At 29.4% G+C, this 21,842-nt stretch overlaps 2 protein-coding genes across 4 annotated transcripts in view; both read left to right on the forward strand.

Moving 5' to 3' along the window:
• Positions 1-1,080: 1,080 nt before the first annotated feature.
• On the forward strand, positions 1,081-14,533 carry LOC142321091 (uncharacterized). The gene is made up of 2 exons (XM_075359093.1): positions 1,081-1,163; positions 13,765-14,533. Exons 1-2 carry the CDS (start codon positions 1,158-1,160, stop codon positions 14,506-14,508), a joined length of 750 nt encoding a protein of 249 aa, XP_075215208.1. The 5' UTR covers positions 1,081-1,157; the 3' UTR covers positions 14,509-14,533.
• Positions 14,534-20,587: 6,054 nt separating this feature from the next.
• Positions 20,588-21,842, forward strand: part of Cow (Proteoglycan Cow) — a 746,474-nt gene continuing 745,219 nt past the window's right edge. For 2 of the 3 annotated variants that reach the window (XM_075361499.1, XM_075361500.1), the window contains exon 1: positions 20,588-20,833. In XM_075361499.1, coding sequence (XP_075217614.1) covers positions 20,732-20,833 — 102 coding nt within the window. In that variant the 5' untranslated portion in view covers positions 20,588-20,731. The remainder of the gene's footprint in view (positions 20,834-21,842) is intronic. The other variant, XM_075361502.1, reaches the window with a different exon arrangement.

Below are 21,842 nucleotides of genomic sequence, written 5' to 3' on the forward strand. Positions count from 1 at the left end.
TTTGAATGACATGATATTTTTTAATATAAAAAATATCAACACTTTCAATGGATAAAAATTATATTTACAAAGAGTATTTTCTAAATAAGTCTGTTTTAAATTAACGCCAATTTATTCTCAGATTCAAAATGGCAGCTAATAGCATATTTGTAAATTCAGTCATCAGTCAGTACAATCATGCTAGTGCAGTGATTTTATTTTTTGAAGCTTTATTACAATCAATTTATAATGAATACTAATATAAATAATATCAATGAATTTTGAGGTCTAATTTTTATTCTTGATGGCAAAAACAAATTTGGTGTACAAATTTAAATCAAAATTTATTAGATTTATCGACCAACATTATATAATTGGCATTAGTGCATGACAGTGAATTTTTATGCTTCAAGAACAAAATAATAAATTTTTTTATATTTTTCTGAAATCATGTGATCACTGTTTTCTAGATCTCAAAAGAAATTTAGTTATCAAATCTCCCCATAATAAAATAACAGAGAAAACTTTGTAAAAATCAGAAAAACTATTCAAAATAAAAAAAAAGATTAGTTTTAATTTTTTGCCATTATGCAATCTTGCAATCCCATCACCAACTGCTAGTAGTTGAAAAAATTATGTATCAAATGTCTAGGTTATGACTACCGAAGTATGAACACATTGTTATCTCTCTGGAGGTATGTTTGAACCACTCCAATGACACATTTATACTATTTAAAACTTATGCTGCAGTGAAGAGGTATAATATGATAAAATTTATATTTATGAGGTAAATAATCATAACATATCATATGATCAACTGTGCACTACATCATGAATATTGAATCATCCATGATAACTTTTTCTTCAGGTTAATATATCAATACTTTAATAAACAATTTAGAAAATTATCACAACAGTTAAAATTATTAAGCTTACCAAATGTGGAAAAAATTGTTTAATTATTGAAAAATGTTATGTTACACAATAAATATTATTTAAATTTACCTCATTACCTCATACTACAAAGAAAATAGCATTGAGTATGGATGGCATCATACACAATATTGAAATAAACAAATCAGCATTTATTTCTAATGAAACAAAATAACAAATACATTCACATTTTAAAGAATTATAATTAATAAATCACTAGTTGTCAGTCAGCAGCACATTACGATATGAATGTAAGTATAATAACTTATTTCAACATTAACATGAATATTTATGTTTATTTTTTTAAAAATCTATTTATTATAATATTACTACAATTAGTAAATAAACCACTACATAGTAGAGTGTTCTATTATCCCAGGGCACCATTGTTAAGTACTCAAGTTGCTGTTAGTACAAAATTATTGCATTTGTTAAGCTGCATTTGGGTCACATCAATTTTTTTTTTAATTGATGCTAGATTTAAAGAATTCATTGATTAGAAATCAGTATTTAATTAATGCAATGTTGCAATTTTTAGTAATGTTTTTAATGAAGAATTTTATTTTTAAAGTTATTATATTGCCTCACAACAAGATAAAATCCAATTGTCATTTGTTAATGGGCTTATCCGTATTTTAATAACAACCGTTTCTGTGTCAGTGTGATTTTTTCTTAACCCACACAACCAAATTACATGATTTATTATTCTCAATAAGAACAAGCAGATAAAAGCAATTCTCCTTTTACTTGTACTTAAATCTCAATTGTGCAGCATCTTAGTACAGCTTAAATTGCTCATGATTATAGTAATCGCATTAAAAAAGTAATAATTTGAAGAGAAGATAACACATCATAAAATAATGGTATTGCTATTACCATTATTGATGGAAAATCACAGCAACTAATTATTATACACTCAAGGGAAAAATTTATCAATCTGATTGATCCATGTAACTCAACTATTTGTAAGACAGTTACGGGCAATTCATTTATTAGTTAGGTAATTTTTCTGCTCAACATGTCATAGCATGTTAGTTCATGTAATATTTTTCATAATAACAATAATCAAAACATGTCAAAAAATAAAACATTAGACATTTGAAATGTATATGATTGAAGAATTTTATTTCAGAAAATTGCAAATATACATACTGTTGATAAAATTTTATGTTATTCTTATATTCAAATCAGAAATAAAAATAAAAAAGATATAATTTAGTATAATCTTGTTTATTTTGATTCAGTAGTTTTGACTTTCAATAAATCTAGGCTAGTCCAGGATGCATTTATATAAAATTTCTAATATTTTAAGGAAAAACTAATAAATAAAATACTCTTCAATTGACACACACCTTATTTAATTATTAAAGTCAGTATGTTTCACCGCTGAAGTTTGGTCCAAATTAATGTAATCAAGATAATTATAAATTTCAATTTAAAGTAACACTATAAAGAAACCAGTGAATTAAAAGTCTAGTTACATTAACTATAAATTAAAAGGTAAAAAAAAAAAATTAAAAGTATATAATATTAATTATTTTTTCACTATAAATATTAAAGGTAGGTAGCTTTTGATTAATCACACATTCATTGATCTGGACAAGTATGACCCCATATATCAGGATTATTGGACTCTTACTATTCTGTGTATTCCACTTGTATAAAACTGTAACTCAATTTTCCCTCAAAGATCAAAGGTGCATCAAAATTCATTACATTATTTCCTAAACTTTCTTGTACAGACTATTTTCTTTCTTTAAGAATGATTTTGGTGTAATGTTTAAGTAGAATTACGAAGTTTAATTTGAATTTCTGTACTCAAGAATGCTTTAGTTTTTTGATCTTCAAAGCTTTGTTAAACATAAATATTTTCACTTATATGAATATATCTATCAATATTATTAAACAGAATGGAAGTTATAACACATTTTAAAAAATGTTATAATTTTCTCTACTGAATTGACCCAGTGTATATTTCTTGATAGAGATATTAGCTGTTTTGATCTTCCTTTCTTTTCTTTGTACCTCACGTATCCCAGTGTTTTATGGCTGTGTTGTTTATTAATCATTCTTCAGAGTTGTTTTTACTGAAAGAAATGATATTAACTTTGAAGCCAGCATCTGTGATGAACAAAATTAAAGTGTCTCTTATAGTGCCAGATTATCACCTGAATTTCTCTGGGCATGGCAGAGCAAAAAATATTTCAGTAGGCATGATAAAAAATACTAAACATTCCTCATTAAGTCATTTTCGTATTTTTAAGATCATTATGTTTTATTTTAGTTCTCCTTTTTATAAATAATAATTTATAAGTTAGCATATAAACAAAATTATTATAATTACAATTTGCAAGCAGGTATAGCTGAGCAGATATAATAAGGTGCTTGCAGAGGGGAGTAGATGTATGGTTGTAGAGGAAAAAGTGCCTTGCTAGAAAGGCTCTTCTATACATATTGATACTCTTGGAAAATGTAAGATTCAACTATTAACTTATAATGTTTTTAATGATTTTTAGCCCCCCTTTCCCTTGTAAGCTAATATAAGCAAATATCTTATCCACTTTGCCTATGTAAGATTTCTAAGTTTAGCTACAGTATAGTTTAGTATACTTTATTTTACTATACACCAAAACTTGCTTGTTAGTATTATATCTATTAATGGTTTTTAAAAAAAAATTAAAAAAACTATTGTTATAATAATTAGACAACCTAACAAGAGAAACAAGTCACTACCAAAAATGACAAAGCCATCTCTCTGAAAATTTTACTCTACCAGGCTGATTAAGAAAAATATGAAGTGGTTTCCAGTTGGTTTCATCAATTAACTAAATATGAAACTACAAATTTAGTGCAATATTTATAGAAATCAAAATGATATTCTGCCATAAAAATTAGAAAACAAGCTATTCAGTGAACATCATTGTACTCTGAGAAACCAACACTGACTGATGCTAGATAAGAAAAGACCATAAGAAAGATTGAAGCAGTGACAAACAATATAAAGAAAAAAATAATGTATCCCTTTCATTTGTGAAACAATTCATTTGATTACTTCAACTCAGTCAATAGAGTCAATAGAATTTATAATTTCTCTTAAAGCAACAACCAATTTCCCCTTAATAATAATTTATGTAGGAAAGAAAAATAGGTTGTACTCTGTAAAAAAAAAAGTAGTTCTTGATAAATGAAAATACTATAAATAAATATTATTAGTTAAAGACAACACTTTATTAAATAACATTTTGTTACACAATTTTGGAAGTTTTGATGTAATTCCAGTAAACAGTTGAGAGCTCTTCTGATGTTTATTTTCTTATTACACAAACATTACTACAAAGTAAGTAATTTTTTATTTGTTGTACTTGAAAGTATTTTTTTTACAAAAACACACTTAGATTTACTTATGTGTTAAATAATAATAACATATATATATATATATATATATATATATTGAAGAGGTAATAAAAACATTATAAAAAAATGTTCAACAAATAAAATATAAACATGACTTGCATTAAGCATAGTTTAATTTGGCTACACTGAAAGAGAGTTATTCACTGGCAAGCATTCACATCTCAGCTTCCCTACAAATGATACTAATGACTAATGACCTTTTGAATATTTTTTCATCTTTACAATCTTTTATTCTATTTGGGATATTGATTTAGTGCTCATATCTGATGTTGTCTTTTGAAATAATTAATTGTACTATACAGAGTGATTATTGTCTTTATAATGATTATGTTGTATACCTTTGTTACTTCTTAAAGCTACAGATTTAATATATGTAAAAGTTTCAAATGTGTAAAAAAACTGAATTCTCATTAAACCTTGTGATACAAAAGTTTTTCTATGTAACTGTCTATATAAAATTTTTAAAAATTTAACAGAGATCTAATGATAGTTTTCCAAACGAAAAAAAACTTTTTTTTCTTAGGATATTTAACTGATTGTTGGATATTAGTCGGTAATGAATTTTCATCTGATGCTTTTCTAACTTATGAAACCCATTACCCTGAACATAAAAATATGACTTGTCAGAAAACATAACATTTGTCCAGTCTTCTTTGGTTCAATTAGCATTGCTTTTGCCCACAAGAGACCTTTTCTACATATTGCTGAAGTTAAAAGCTGCTTTTTAACTGGCCAACAAGCTTTCCATCCAGCCGCAAGAAGTTGGCATCTAACAGTTGTCACATGTAAATCTGTTCCACTGGCTGCTAATTCTCGATTTAAGTCCACAGCAGATAATTTTGGATAAAGTTTACTTTTTCTCACTGATAACCAAGTCTGGATATAAAAATTATTTTATAGCCACATTTGGCTTCCCTTTGAGGTAAAAAGGAACCAGTTTATTTAAATTGTTTTAAAATAGCATTCACTGTTCTTAGTACAACACCAATCAAAAGCTATTTGTTGTTGTGTCATACTGGTATTCTCAGAAAGAAAAACAATTTTTGAACGTTTTCTTGGAGTTATATCCATTATATTCATGACACACAGAACAAAAAATATGACTTTGTTATAAAAAATGAAATAAACTTTCACATAACACTATTTATAACATGAAAATTACTAAATAACCAAATTTCTTTGATAATTATTCTTTGGTTATTACACACTCACTAAGGTCATATTATACACACAACTTAAACAATGGGTGTGATGAAACAGTGTATCCACAATGCAGAAATAAACAAAACTTCTCCGTGTTTGAATTAATTTAAACACTGTAGAGTTTCCTGATTTCATTCTGACTTTAACAAACTGAACACTGTAGAGAAACTGAATATATAAATAAAAATAAAATAATATACAAAACAAAATTGTTGAGAATAAATGATTTTGGAAGTTTTAGCCTGTACTAAAAATGATCTTGTATTAGTAATATTGTAAGATGATACTAATCACTGATTGCTGAGTGTCAAAGAAGTATTTCCTGTTAACACCCAATTAATAGTGTACTGGGATAGACACAATGCAGTATTATAATAGCAGGAGAATGGTCTCAAAAACAAATTTTAGGCTAAATTGAAACAAAAGAAGTATTAAATGATTTAATACTTCACCTAAAAGACAGGCTGGAAATTATAGGGTGATATCAGTAGTGGACGGGAGATCATATGTTTGCAGTTGGTAATGGAAATTTATTTTCTTCTGTACTTCTCCATCTTCTTTATAAAAGTAAAGAAAAATAGCTGCCATTTTGAAGTGGAAATTTCTATGGAAAATCATTAGACATATACTGTTACAAATGAAAAAAAAAATCATAAAACAATATTCAGTGTTTGACATGGATGAGAGATATGTAAAGAACATAAGGTACAAGAAGCAAAATTCAGTGTAGTTTTCTCTGAGAGTTATGATATTCATTACAGAGCCAGTCCCAGTGGTGAACAGAATGAAAGTATCACTTGCAGGTCTGAATACTCCCTGTATTTTTGTGGATATGGCATATCAATATGCATATATATTTGATTCATTGAAGATGACAACAGAAGACCAGTTCATGCCTCGCTTTCCCTAACAAGCCTCCTATGCGACAAAATATATGGCTATACTATTTTCACTCTTGTATCAAGTCAAGAAACCTGCAACTTTTTTTGTTAAGCACGTAACATACCACACAAAATGAGAATATAAAATCAACAGGTTTTTGCAAAGTTACTGTGGGAGACATTCAAGATCATAATAAAAATTTCAATGATGTAGAAATACTTTATACTATAAGCAATAATAATCACTGAGGGTGCTTGAGCATGCATTTATGCCACACACTCACACTCACCTCTCTCTCTCTCTCTCTCTCTCTCTCTCTCACTCTCTCTCTCTCTTTCTCTCTCTCACTCTCTCTCTCACACACACATATATGTATATATATATATATATATGTATATATATATATATATATATATATATATACACACACAATCACATTCAAACACATACACACAATATTAGATTCTAATCTATTATCAATCAATGTCAAATATTATTGTAGAACTGCTGAATGTTTCCCAGTTACTACAGGTGCATCCTACAACAAAGCCAATAGTCAACTGCCAACATTTCCCTGACATCTCAGTTTGGCCAACATCACTAATTAAATGTCACTGATCTAACTACTAATTATCTTATCACTGATCTGAGAATAAACAGCTGAAGCTGTCAATTCTGATGTTGCAATGTAATATATTTATCTGTTTTCAATTAAGTTATTTAAATCACTTATATCTGAATTAAGGTGTTTAATTTTAGTTTCAATAATTTCTATGTGAATTTATTAAAATAATATTTTTTCTTTTGTGAAAATAAACAGTCTTATTTGAGTTCTTAATTTATCATGGAGCCGTACAACTAAGATTCTTCAGGATCTGTGTAATGCAGTGATTCCTAAACTGTGTGCTATGGCGTCCTGGGGAGCTGTGGCTTCTTCACAGGGGCGCCATGAAATATTGTAAAAGCTTCATAATTAATAATGAACCAAGACATTTATTATTATTAATTTAATGTTAAAGCAAAAAAATAATGAAGTTACACGAGTTTTGTTTATTTTTATTTCTTACTTATGAGTAGTCAAACTTTTACTTAGGGCAGGGTGCCATGGAAAAATTTTAATTGAAAAAGGGTGCCGTGACTCAGAAAGGGTGCCACAACTACAAAAGTTTGGGAACCACAGATGTAATATATTATTATTATTTATACCTTTTCAGTAAAATATTTATTTATTTATGAACCCAGGACCCAATGTAATTTAATTATTTTTTTTATTTTTTTAGAATATTTAAAGTAAATGCACGCATATATTTGCTCATATTCAGATTTCATTAAAGAACTACACACTCCCATAACAAAGAATATAGTCCACAGATATGAAAAAAGGTTCATTGTTGAATTATAAAGATAGTAAAACTATAGGATCAAGGGGTGTCATAATAAAACCTTGATCAGAGTAGCATAATAAATTGCAGAACTAATTATAAAAAATTTAGAAGTTAGTTAATACATTTGTAAAAAAATAATAAATAACATGGATGAAATATTATTAAAGCAAATTATACAGATCCGAAATAAATAAAATATGTAAAAAAAAAAAATAGCAATTTAAACAAAAAAATAATTTAGACATTAATAGAAAATTATTTGAGCACATTTTATTTGTGTATATAAAACATTGATTTTGAATTTTTTTAATTGTTAAAAAGATCAATAAGACATACATCATCAAATATATTTTTTGTAAAGAAATAAACTATTTCATTTTAAATAAATTGGTGGGAAGATCTTTAAATGAGCTGAATTAAAATAGTAATGAAATCATAATTAGGCCCTCATAATAGCAGAGAATTGTGTTGAGTTATGTGAAAATAATTCTGCTGTCTGGTTACTTAGAGGTCAATATTGTTATTTTTAGGAGTAAGTAATTACTTTTTTTTCAAAGGTAGTACATTCATATATATAAACGTAGGATGAGTTATAATTTTACTAAATACTAATACATATAATGCAAATTTATGAGCACCAAACGTGATATGATAGCTCATTTTTGTATCTTAGAATCTCTTTTTCACTTTTTGAAGAAATTATAGGCTTTTGTCTAAAGATATTATTCTGCAGTTTGTAGGGGAATACAGATAGTTATATTACAGTAATCTGATAAACTTCATCCTTATAATTTGGCACTAAAATATTTCAGCCAATAGCATTCTGGAATTGTGAAATATGAATAAAATGCTAATGATGAAATCCGTATATATTAAACTGATTTTTGTAGATCATCTGTAGTTGGTTTGCTTGGCATTTCTCCCACCACCACCCCATTCAGTCACCCTAAAGCATAAGACCGAATGTCTGTGCCACATACGGCAACTGAGCCTCGAACAGTTTAGCGACTAGAATCCTAAATAGTTCCTCGAGCTTATCTAGCAGCATGAGCAGACTAAGCACAGTGTCATACACCACTGGCTTACATTTCCCAACTGCTGACTTGTCATATATTTGCTAAAATAGGTAGCCACACCCCATAAACTACTAAAAATATATATGACATCCATAAATTAAAATTTATTTCATCTAGACAGCAATATGCTGCCACACCTAGGTCGCTGAATGCCTGCAAGTTCCTATCCACCATTTTAAAGGGCTTGGAGCCTTAATTGGCTGGCTGGTGGTCAGCCATATATATCTCTAGGTTAGCTTCACACAGCAGCGTGGTAGAAGTCTTTTCTCTTAGGTAAACTACTGATGTCAGTTGAACAAAGCAACCGCATCAAGGACTCCCACATGGTCTGACAATGTGGCTCTGACCATTTGTGAGTAGCCAATTTTCCCTGTGACCTCCAAGTTCCAGGGTGGCTCGGTCTCTGCCCCCCCCTCCCTCAAAGATTAGGAAAGTCAAACATCAGATGTTCATTTGACTGGATCTCCCCGCAGACCCACAGCTCATCAGCTGCCAGGCGGAACAGAAACAGATATGGTTTAATTAACGTGGTTGGTGAGCACCTGGACACCCGTTGCCCTTAAAAATGAGCTCGAGACATACTATCCCTCCAGATCCTGTATAAAATTATACAAGGATCTTCCCTTAGCTGTGGTGTTCCATTCCAGCTGCCATGCTTCCATCCTGAGGCTCTGCAGCCTCTTCCACAGGCGGGAGATGGGCAACTGAACGAAATTTAAATTCAATGCATTGTGATTGGTGCACAACACCGATCACATTGTCACTGTCACATTGTGTGACAGGAACATTGCAGTGTTCCAACTCATAGAGGAAAGAACTCCAACACAAGGAAGAAATTGCCTCTCTATGTCTATAAAAATTGCCAAAACATATTTGCAGTCGGCGCTTTCCATCTCAGCAAGAGCATTTAATTTGCAATCCTCAATGCCAACCCCTTTAGTGAAGCCAGACTGGCCTCAATTTAGAAAACAGTTCACCTCAATGCTTTCCCAGAGCTGTTCCACAACCAGCCTTTCAAGCAACTTGCCGATTACTGGCAAGAGGCTGATGGGTCAAAAACTGCCGATCTTACTAGGAGGACCACTAGGATCCTTTACTGGTTTTAAGAGCACCCTCACCAAAGTCACTTTCCAACAAGTCGGGAAGCAACCCCAGCTTAGGAACCCTGAGAACAGCCTTCCAAGCGGCTCTCTTATGACAGGCAGCAGATGGTAGAATATATCCGGGTAAAGTTGGTCAATCCCCGGTGATTTTTTCAGTGCCATTCGAGAAACCACTCAGTCTCATATCAACGGGATCCACATCCCATACGCCAGGGAAGGTCAGAGCCCCCGCCCTAACGCCGACTTCTACTTCACCCTCTGGAGCTATCTGGAAACAGATAGCTCCAGAAACCCCTGGTAAGTCGCCATAGATGTTAAAGTGTGGTCACAACCACCAAACCCCCATCGAACACTAGACAGCATGTGCAATGGCTTTGACAGTTAACATGATTTAGCAAGCTGCCAGGGATTGCGCTGCAACTCGCACATGGAGTCTCGCCAAAACTTGAGTCGGGCTTCCTTGATGGCATGAACATACTCATTACGAGTGCGCTGGTACACCCGCAGACCCTCAGCGCGCACGTCATCAACGATAATACCCGTTAGGGGGCGGCGCTTGTATCTTCTTCTAACTGACCTAACTCTTGCGCGCAGCACGCTAAAGTAAGAGGACCACCACTTTTTCCCGGGATTCCGCCTGCGTTTAACAGACGGCTTCCCGGAAGCAACGGTCATGACGGCTCCAGGCACTCTCCGATCAGCGGACTGGCTACTATCTAAGGGTCCGTCCATTGACCGAGCCAGCTGTAGGACCATACCGCAGCTAGTCTTAATGTCCCGGCCGAATTGTTCAGCCATCAATTCCACCTCCTTCCTGTACTCCATGCACAGTCCAACTACTTGTACTTCGTAGCAAGTCGCCCGTCATCAAAGTGACGTCGGTGTAACTTTCCTCAGTTCGGAAGAGAAAGTTGGCGGTTGTTCTGTGTCGTTAATCAAGTAGAGCTTCCAGGCTTCAGCAAACTGTTCGAGACCAACACCTCTTGGGTCAGTGAGTGATGAACCCCAGGCAGGAGACTTTGCGTTAGTTTCCAGAGTATCCAGCACTCTGATGCCCGGGAGATCGTCCAGAATCCTGCCCAACTTTGCCAGCAAGTCATCGATACCCCATCCAAGTTGGAACTATCCCAACACTAGTACGACATCGAGCGACCCTCGTGATTTGTACAACAGTGAATGACTTATCAGACCAATTGGGCATCCAGAAGACACCCAACAAATCTGAATCATCTGTAGTTAAAGAACATTACGCAAAAAATTAAAATATTCATTCTATCTATTATTTGATACCTTATGGTTTTCCCCCTTTTTTAGACTGATAAGTATAATGGATGTAGGTGACCTAACATTAATCACAAGCTACTCCCTAAATGTCAAAGCCATTCTCAAGACAACAATATTCTCATGAAAGTGAGAAGTGAGATTGTTTCCCATTTCCTTCCTCCATAAGCCAAATAATACCAATATGAAAATACCAAGCCATAGAAATGTAGGGGATATTCAGTTTTGCAAGTGGCAATAGACTCTGTTTACTACAGGACCTGGCCATGTAATGATCATCATTACCCTCAGAGAAATCAGTTTTATCTAGTGTCTCTTACACCACAGATACTTTACAATCATCACAGCCATAAGAAAGATTAGAACTGGAAAAATTAGTTTAAAGTAACAAATTAATGCACTTCTTTCCAATGTGAATTATGCATTATATCCACTAATTAAACTCAGCAGGGTAAATTTTATTTCTAATCTATTAATTTGATGAAGTACTTTTTTTCTCATGTGATAACACACACATAGTTGCCAGTAAATCTAGTTGCCACCAAAAACTTTATTGTTTCTTAGTTAAAAGAGATTTAACTGCAGCGAGTTCAGAAAGTTACTGTGCACTGGAATTATGCAAGCCTAATGATAAAACTTTCTTAATTATTATTTTGTATTTTTATTGCATTATTTTATAGAAATGCATATTACAATAACTGGAATAGTTTATAAAATGTGTTGAAAAACCACCACCAACATCAATACAACACTGCACGTGTTTCAAATTGTATTGAAACACTTTAACCAGCTGATGTACTAGAATGTTTCGTATGTATGTCGTTGTGGTTTTTAGTTTGTTAATCATGCATAATCTATTATGGTTCACTACTTGTTTCACTGACCCCCATAAAAAGTAATCTGAGGGAATCAGATCCGGCAATCGTGCAGACCACAAACCCCCTCAAAATTATTTGTTAACAAAAGAAATTCATCAAGATGTAAGTTGGTTTCATCTTGTTGAAACCAACTGTGATTGATTTCCACTTCTATTAGCTGACTAAAGAAGTTTGTTAAAACAGCACAATAACAATCACTATCAACTGTATTTTCAAAAAAGATTAGACCCACAACACACATTCTACTCACACTGACCCAGACTCCAATTTTTACTTTGTGTAAAGAATTCATGGGGGATAGTTGTCAACGACAGTCGTGTATTTTGTGAATTAATACACCCTCCCAAGTGAAATCACGCTTCATCTGTTAGAAACATATTGTCAAGGATACCTACAGAATTTTGGTCAATAAAACATTGACTATAATTTAGTCTTTTGGCATGATCTGCAGGTTTCAGTTCTTGAACACACATTATTTTGTCGGGGAAAAGTGTCAGTTCTTTTCTTACAGCTTTATATGCAGTAGTAAGACTTATATCCTGCTGCTGTGCTAACTTACTCATTGACTTTGATGGACTTCAGACCATAACATCCAAATTATCAAGCAGCTTCTGTTCGTTTAGATTAGGAGGTCTTCCACTTCAATCAGCATCTTCAACAGAGCCTGTTGCCTGAAATTTTTTTATAAAAATTCAAACTGTATTGCGGTTCTACATTTGGAAACTTTCCAGAAAGTTTATGCTTTACTAAATCAGCATACATGTAACCTTCACAAAAGAGCTGTTCAACGAGAAAAATGTGTTCCTCCACCAAAAGAACCATTACGTTTCTCGCAGCTACTGATTCTGATAAACAAAATAACATGAAAAGAAGCAAATTCAATCACAATTCAACTACTAACATCTTGGTTTATTATTTAGCAACGCCCAACGAACCCACAGGCCAACTAACCTAAAACTGAAAGAACAGAATGCACCACATAATTCTAAAGCATACTTCACAGTCGACTTTCTGAACACTCTGTATAACTGATAATTAAAATACAATGAGATTCCCAAAAAAACAATACAAACAAGAAAATGATTACTGCTGTAATCTGTTATTATTTACTCTAGCAAATTTTCTTAAAACAAACTAATAAATAAATATTTATTCTAAAATTCAGTAGAACTTGTCTTTCTTTGTTTATTATCTTTCCATTTTTCTTAGATATGGATTACTTAAATGCTTACCTGAAATTTTATTGTGCACAAATATATACTTTTGTTTGAACAGAAGAGTCTGCAAATATGTTAGCATCACTGTTTAAAACTACTTCCCAAATGAGAAAAAAATAGGTTTAAGATTGATCAGTTTGTAATGTCTAATTAAACTTTAGGAAACTCAGAAACCCATGATGTTCTACTTTCACTTATAACATATATTTTTAATTCCAGTAAGCTTAGTTCATGTTCTCAGTACCGTGTAGGATTTGTGACGTTAAATCTAAGGTAGTAATGACACAAATTAGGTTTCACAACAATAGGATATTGTTAGATACACATAATAAATTTGTGATGAATACATTAATTTTGTATATAATTTTTTTTAAATCAAGAAAAAAATATTTAACAAAATTTTTTTATTACAGATGGGATTGTGTACTGTTCACAAAATTTTAATTTTGTTAATGGTGCAAAAAACAATTTCAACAGCACAAATTAAGACTTCTGAAAATCATGGTGGCAAACATCTGCATTACACCCGTTCCTTGAACACTGTACCAAATAATATTTTGTATGATTTTGATATCACAGATCCGACTTATTCTAAGTTTTATATGAGTAATGACAATAATAAAGCACTTATATATCAAAATCCTAACAATGATAAGATTAATGAAAAAGAAACAATATTACCTGGATATCAAAATAATATTAATAAAAATTTAAAACTTCCTTACATGAATTATGGACTGTATAACCCAGGATTTGTAAATCCTTATTATTGGTTTAATAACTACCAGGACTATACTGAGCAATCAAATGGTAACATGTGGGGAGAACAACCGTACCAACTTTTTCAAGTTTCTGAACAACCAAACATTTTAAACGACAATATTCAATTTTGGGATAATGGTGATTCATACAAAATTGAACCAAGAAGAATCTCTAACATAAAATCTGATATGGCTGTCAGCGGAATAAAAAATGCTAAACAAGTTAAAGACCTAGATGACAGTTCTCCATTGCTTCCAAAACGTATCATTTGTAAATGTAAAAATGTCATTAGAAGACCAGTAGCATCTAGTACAGATTTAATGCTACTATGCAGCAGTCAAGCACTGAATGATAAAAATTCAGTTGCCCCATCAGAGTCATTACTTACTCCTTAAGTTAATAACTGTAACATTTATAATATTTTTTACTGTGATTTATGTAGATCTGTTTAAGATAAAAATATATTTAAGATTTATGTAATGTATTTGTAGCTAACTTCACAAGTTAAGATTTTATCTGGTTTAAATAAAAGACAGCAATCTAGATAAACAAAATTCTGGGTAAATTAATTGTACTAATTTTCACAATTTATGTAAATAATAACATTACAACTAATTTAATTTTAATAGTAACTCTCATTAGTTTTAATTTTTTTTGTTTTCTACTGGCTGCTCACCTAAGATAAATTATTAGTAAATACTACATTAGCGATAAAAAAAATTAAACATATTAAATGCATAATATTAATATAACAGAAAATTTATGGAATAACAGTGTTTTATCTTTTTATTTTACTTCGTATTTTGAAAATATCATTCGTTTTTATTTGTATAAAATGTAAAATATATTTTTATGTTCTGTAATTATGTTAGGATGAATTTCGATGAGGAATATTTTACACTAACATGCTGCTGCACTTAGTTTGCCAATATGTAGCAAAGACATGTAGCTACCTAAGGTAATATGGTAATATTTTCATGTGGACTACCAATGTGGCTGGTTGACTATTGTCAGCAATTGCATTTGTATGTTTCAGAACATTCCAGAAATTTTGTTCTATAAGCAACAGAAATATTAATGATCATTATAATTAATACATTAATATATATTAATATTATTAATACATACTATAGATTATAGTATATATTAATATTATTAATACATACTATAGATTATAGTATATATTAATATTATTAATACATACTATAGACTATAGAAAGTACATTCAATAATCTATATTAGACATATAGTTTATCGTGTAATGTAGTCTATTACTGTACATTAGACTATTTGCAGAGTACTACAAATTATGGAAGTTCAATACAAATTGTACAAGTTTTGTACATGTATGAAAGTTCTGAATTACCCAATACAGTTTTCTTATAAAGTTAACTGTTTTCAAGAAAGTTCTATTTTTGTTACCCTGGCAGAATTTTGAGCTCTTACATAAACATGGAGATTGTACCAAAAAACTTCCTTTATATGAGTTGTTATTTAGCAGAATATTACTCAAATTTGAAGGAAGTCGATCATTTCATTATGATTTTTTACATTTATGGTTTATTACTGCATATTTTTAAAACTGTTCTAATATAAGAAGACTTTTATGTGAATCTTTTAATTTTAGTTTAAATGTAGCTTGCATCATGCCAAGCATTCTGTATGATTTTGTACAAAAATTGTTTTGTTTACTTTTTTTATTTCTTAGTTATAATGTCGGAAATTAATAAAATTTTTATTACCAATAGTCTCTGAGAACTGAAACACCTACTTGCTTATGCATTTTAGAAATGAGTTTTATTGACCAGCAGCTATTGAAATATAAAAATATATAGACAGTTATGGTGTAGTTTAAAAGTAATTTGGCCACAAATATATAGCTTATCCAAAAATCAAAATTGTTCTAAGAAAGTTGAAGAAACATGTTTAGATTGTTGGTTATTATCTGAGGACATTAGCAATAATGAAAATATACAGCTACCTCCTGTGATGGGTTGATTTTCCTATTCTGGGTTTTAGAACTACATGTTTTTTTATCCCATTTACAAAATAAATATTTTTTTTATGTTCAAATTATCAGAACATATTTAAAGAAATTACATATATAATGATGAGAATGTAGAGAAATGATTATAAAGTTTTTAGCATAATCTAAATACTTTCATAAATTAGCAAATAATATTATAAATGTATAAATAGAAATAATTATTATTTATAAAATAATTGATAATTGAATCATTAAAATAATAATTTTAATTTCTTTCAAAATTCAATGTCATAAAAAGTAAACTTGGATATGAGTTCACATGAAATGAGTAACTCATTTTGTACAGAAAAAATTTATAGGAAATAATGTTTAATATATAACTTATTAAACTATTCTTCTGTTTAGACTAAAACTTTTGTTCAATTCATTCTCTTATATATATATATATATATATATATAAGAAATCAGAGACAAATTTTACTATACAATTCATCACATTGTAAACCAATTAATCATGCAGAATTGATAATGCACTATTAAATACAATAATTGTTATTATAAAGAAAAAAAGAAGAAAAACTCAATTCTTATTTTACTTTAGCATTTAATGTTGATGAATTTATTAGATGCAGTAAATTCTTCATTAGAACAATATTAGTCTTCTGTATTTATTAGTATTGTAAATATATGTTTACCGTCTCAGACAAATTTTTTTTTCTTGTTTAGCCTCTGGTAAGTACTGTTCAGATAATACTTCAGAGGATGAATGAGGATGATGTGTATGAGTGTAAACGAAGTGTAGTCTTGAACAGTCTCAGTTCGAATGTTCCTAAGATAAGTGGTTAATTGAAACCCAACTACCAAAGAACACCGGTGTCCACGATCTAGTATTCAAATCTGTATAGAAGTAACTAACTTTACTAGAACTTGAACGCTGGAAGTCTCGACTTCCTAATCAGCTGATTTGGGAAGACACGTTCACCACTAGACCCATTCGGTGGGTTTTACTATCTCGAGCACTAAGTAAAATGAGCTAAGTAAAAAGTAGTGAGACACTAAGTACTACTAATATTATAATCTGAGGGTAAAAATATTGCTTCGGTGCAATATTTAAATATAGATTATAAATTTTATTTTCCAAAGAAACTTTAAAAAAGTATTATTTTCCAAATTAATCATCATGTTCAGATTTTACTTGTTAATTTAATATCCATTGCTGTTTTTAATTGTGCAATCTTTCAAGTGAGAGAAATTAAAATTTGATGTTACTGAATTTTAGTTTAGACTTGTTTCCTAAACTTCAAAAAATAGTCTATTTGCATCATTCAATATACAATTTTGCTCTCCGCTCACTATTTTATAAATACCTACTTTATTATAAATATTGTAATTAAATTTGTTGTTAATAATTTTATTAATTTTTTTTGTTAATTTTAAAGTGTTATAATTAGTTAAGTGAAAAATATATAATTATTTTAAGTCCCATAATCATAATGGTTGTGAGTGAACTGATATGAATTACAAGCAACTCCTAAAAATGACAACCTTTTTCAACATCAGGTTGAAATCATATTTCATATCAGGTTACCAAGAAAAGTAAAGAGTGAAATGGCTTCCTGCTGCCTTCTTCATTGAGCCACAAATGTAATACAACTATAAGAAAGACTGGCATAGATAGTATAAAGAAATAAATTGAAAATATGAGTACATGTGTGTATAGAATCGCTTTAGAATATGATGTGATGTAAACTAAATACAGAATGAAAATGGTAAGACATATTTAATAAATCATTTTAATTCTTACAAGGATTACAGAAGTTAATAATAATGGCTGCAGTTTTCTATTCGGTGGGAAGCTACATACTGTTAACTTAAATTAAGTACTGTTTGTTTTATACTATTAATTTTAAGTTAAAAAGATTTGATTCAATCATAAAATCTAAATGATAACTTTCTATCTAATTTTAAAAAGCATTTATTGTTATATTCACTAATCACTAACAAATGTTAACAGTATGAAATGTAACTTCATTTAGCATCATTTAATTTCTATGATGTGTAGAAACTATCTTGGTAAAAAATAAAATATTGTCTTTTAATTCTTTTAATATAATTTTTAAATGCATTTGAAAATAGATCATGAGAAAAATGATATAGTCTTTTGCTGGTAATTGATCTAGAAGGTATCATGCAGTAGCATGTCAAGAGTTAATAAATTGCTAACTAGCTAGCAATTTGTTTAAAACAAAATTATTAGTTTAAATAATCATTAATTTTGCATGTGTGTGGTTACTATATATATAAAGACATACTAATCATGTTGGTAATGATTTTCTGATTCAAGAAATAAAGGCTTGAATTTTATGAAAACAGGATAAAAATTATTACCTACGGATAACCTTCTTATTGAAATACATAACTCGTTACATAATATTGCAAAATAATTCCATCTTTCTGACTATCATTGTGGTTAAAAAACTTTTATATAAGAAATATTTTATGAATTAATATATTTAAAAACTATACACCTGCATAAATATTACAAACTGAGTACTAAAATAACTTACAATTTTTATTAGGAAAATGTGTTTAGAATTTGTTATAACAAACGTTTTTTGTCTAGAGTGGTGTAGACACCCTTAAGAATTTCATGTACTTGTATAATATAAGACTATACACATAAATGCTACTACGATATTTATTCTCTTTTTTGCGATCAATTTCTATTTTATTTATGATTTTACATTAGAATATGATATTATAGAGAAGATATATCAGTATTTTATTATAGCATTATGATTTATTATAAAGCAATATAATCCGACATAGAATAAGCGGGAGAGGGTTATTGTGTATTCCTACATTGATTTTTTCCTGCCTGCAGTGTCTCGTATTATTTCCATTTCACTTCGTTTAGTGCTGCGCTCTGTTGACTAGGGCGAGAACAATTAACTCTTTCACAGAGTAGGCAATGTTACAATTATGACAATAATATCGTATTGAACGTAGCGGACTTCTTTACCGTTCCTCGCCGAATTAAAATATTATGGATAATTGTTATCATTATTAAAATATTAATACTTGATTTAATGTATTTTCCTAATCGCATGGAAAACAATTAATTACTAAATTTAAGGGAATTATTTTATTTAAAAAAATTTTGTTTTTGCTTGGCAATAATTCCATCCTAATTTTTCATTTATTATTTCTAGTATGTTTCATAATTATATGTATTTTTAGAAATCACGATTATGTTATCTTTTTTATTAGTATAGTAAGTGTTTATAGAATGAGATTATTATACTAAAATTTTCCTAATAATAAAAAAAAATTATATCCATATTTACTGCTCAAAGAATAAATTAGGGTTGTAAAATACCAAAATAAGGACTCTTTCTTTGTTTTAAACTTTTATTTTTTAATGAGGTACAGCTAAAAAATTAGAGAAGAAAAGTTAAATATTAAAAAAGATAATAAACACAGACAGTGAAAATTTTTATTGTTTTTGACGTAAAACTCTTATAAGAAAGATATAAAAATACCGTGATATGAAAATCTATTACGATAAAATAAAATGCAAAATAAAATTATTTTTTATACCAACTAAAAAAATAAATCTTACTTACTGCACATATTTTCATTTTAAATAAAGTGAAATCTTTACTTAAAAAGATTTTATAGTTAAAAAAATAAAATATATATTTAAAAATTGTGGTCTTTATACTTAAAAATATAAATCGTTTAAAATCTTTAATAAAATTAGGAATAAAAATTATTGATAAAAATGTAGTTAATAAAAAATAATAAATTTATATAATTGGAATCGAATACTATTACAGGTAAACAAAAGAAAAGAATACGTATAATTCACATTTTATACGTTAGCGAGGTTTTTTTATGGATGATTATGTACAGACTGAGTTGTACGAACATACTAAGAAATATCAATATCTTCTGTAAGCAAAGTAGACCATATTTATTAAAATTAATAATAAATTAAATAATAATCATAAAAATCAAATAAAAAAATAAATTTCAGGAGACAAATAAAGAATTATTAAAAGTAAATAATATTTAAAATACAGGTAAGTTACAGAATAAGTTTAATATTGATTAATTCTACGATATTTATTACATTTTGAATTTTTTAAGTGGTTTATATTTATTTTTAATTTACATTTGTGGTATTTCTATTGTTTAAAATTAAACAAAATGTTTAAAAAATTTATTTAACTTTAAACATTAAATATATTGAAAAATAATTTTAATCGTGTTTATTTGTTTTTAAAAATATCAATAACAAAAATAAATAAATAACACTGTTTTTTACGTAAGAGATTGTAATAAAATGAATGGGAGTATTATTTTTCTAATACCATTAGTAAATACGTACGTAAACGCGCTACCAGGTACCATAATATCGTATTTAACGCACAGTTTGCTGAGTACGTTAATTTTAGTCTGTTGCGGTGGCTGCACTGGTCTGCTGGAAGATACCTGTCAGTGTATAGTGTTGACCCGGGACTGTGTGTTCTGTTGCTCGGTACCGTTTCAGTTGTTCATATAAGAAAACATCTGATATTAAATCAGATTTTGTTCTCTATCGACTCGTAAAGGCAAACGCCATACAGATGAAATTGGCGTGGATTTCTTTATTTATCGCTCTGCTCGTGGCTTCGAGCGAAGCTAGAAGAAAACATAAATTTGAAGGCGATTTCGAGTTCGCCGAAGAGGTAAGTGTATATGTATTTTGCCTACAATTTTTGTTGTTTATTATTTGCCCGCATTTATTAGTACAACTCGTTCGTTCGTATTAACCTTTCGTCGGTATGTTGCGGCGTACGATCACATTACAGTTTATTTAATTACCTAATATGAAATAATTTAAAATTTCTTTATCGTGTTACACCGAATGATAATATTAAATTTCTATCTTTTTAACACACGTGTTTTTTAAGTTCATTTCAAATTAATCTTACTGTACCTATGTAATTTTTGATGAGTATGTATAAAATGAAATTTTATTGATTATTTTTAAGATGAATCTGAAATCATTCTATAAGTTGTAAAATTATTTATTTTACAATCAAAAAATTCTGAAATTGAGGTTATAGTTTGTAGGAAATTGTAATACAAATTGAAGTTAAAAATTGTAATAAGTTTTTCTGTATTCTTTTTTTTTGTAATTCATGAGAATTGGAAAAAGAAAAAGTACCATTGTTATCAAAGCCATTAAAAGACCTTTTTAATACGTCGATAAACTTTGTGACTTAGGTAAATTAATTTTTGAGATTATTGTAACGAATTGCGGTCTGAATCAAGATTTTTGTGCAATACTAAATTATTTTTCATTATAAATAAAGGAAGGAAGTTGTGACTGGGTTTAGGCTTGTGGTTTTAATGAGCAAAATATAATTCGGTGAAATAAATGTATTCAAAAAATTTGGTTTCTCTTGAATTCTTTTCTGTCAGTTCGCAAAAAGGAACAACAGTTCTCTATTCGTTTTTTATCCGAAGCGTGGAATTAAAATAAGTATTAGTTATTTTATTATTTATAATAGCGAAGTATATAATTTTAATTGTGCCGTGCTCGGTAAATTAGGTAATTAAGTTGTGAGTTATTTCTATTAATGTTGATTGTTTACCGTTAACGTAAAACTTGTAGCTTTACAGTTCCTTAACGGTATTTAATGTTAATATATGTTATTGATAATTTTATAATATTTTTTTCATTGCAGACTA

This window comes from Lycorma delicatula, chromosome 3 (assembly GCF_047948215.1).
Source record: "Lycorma delicatula isolate Av1 chromosome 3, ASM4794821v1, whole genome shotgun sequence".
In the NCBI taxonomy this organism is placed as follows: Eukaryota; Metazoa; Arthropoda; class Insecta; order Hemiptera; family Fulgoridae; genus Lycorma; species Lycorma delicatula.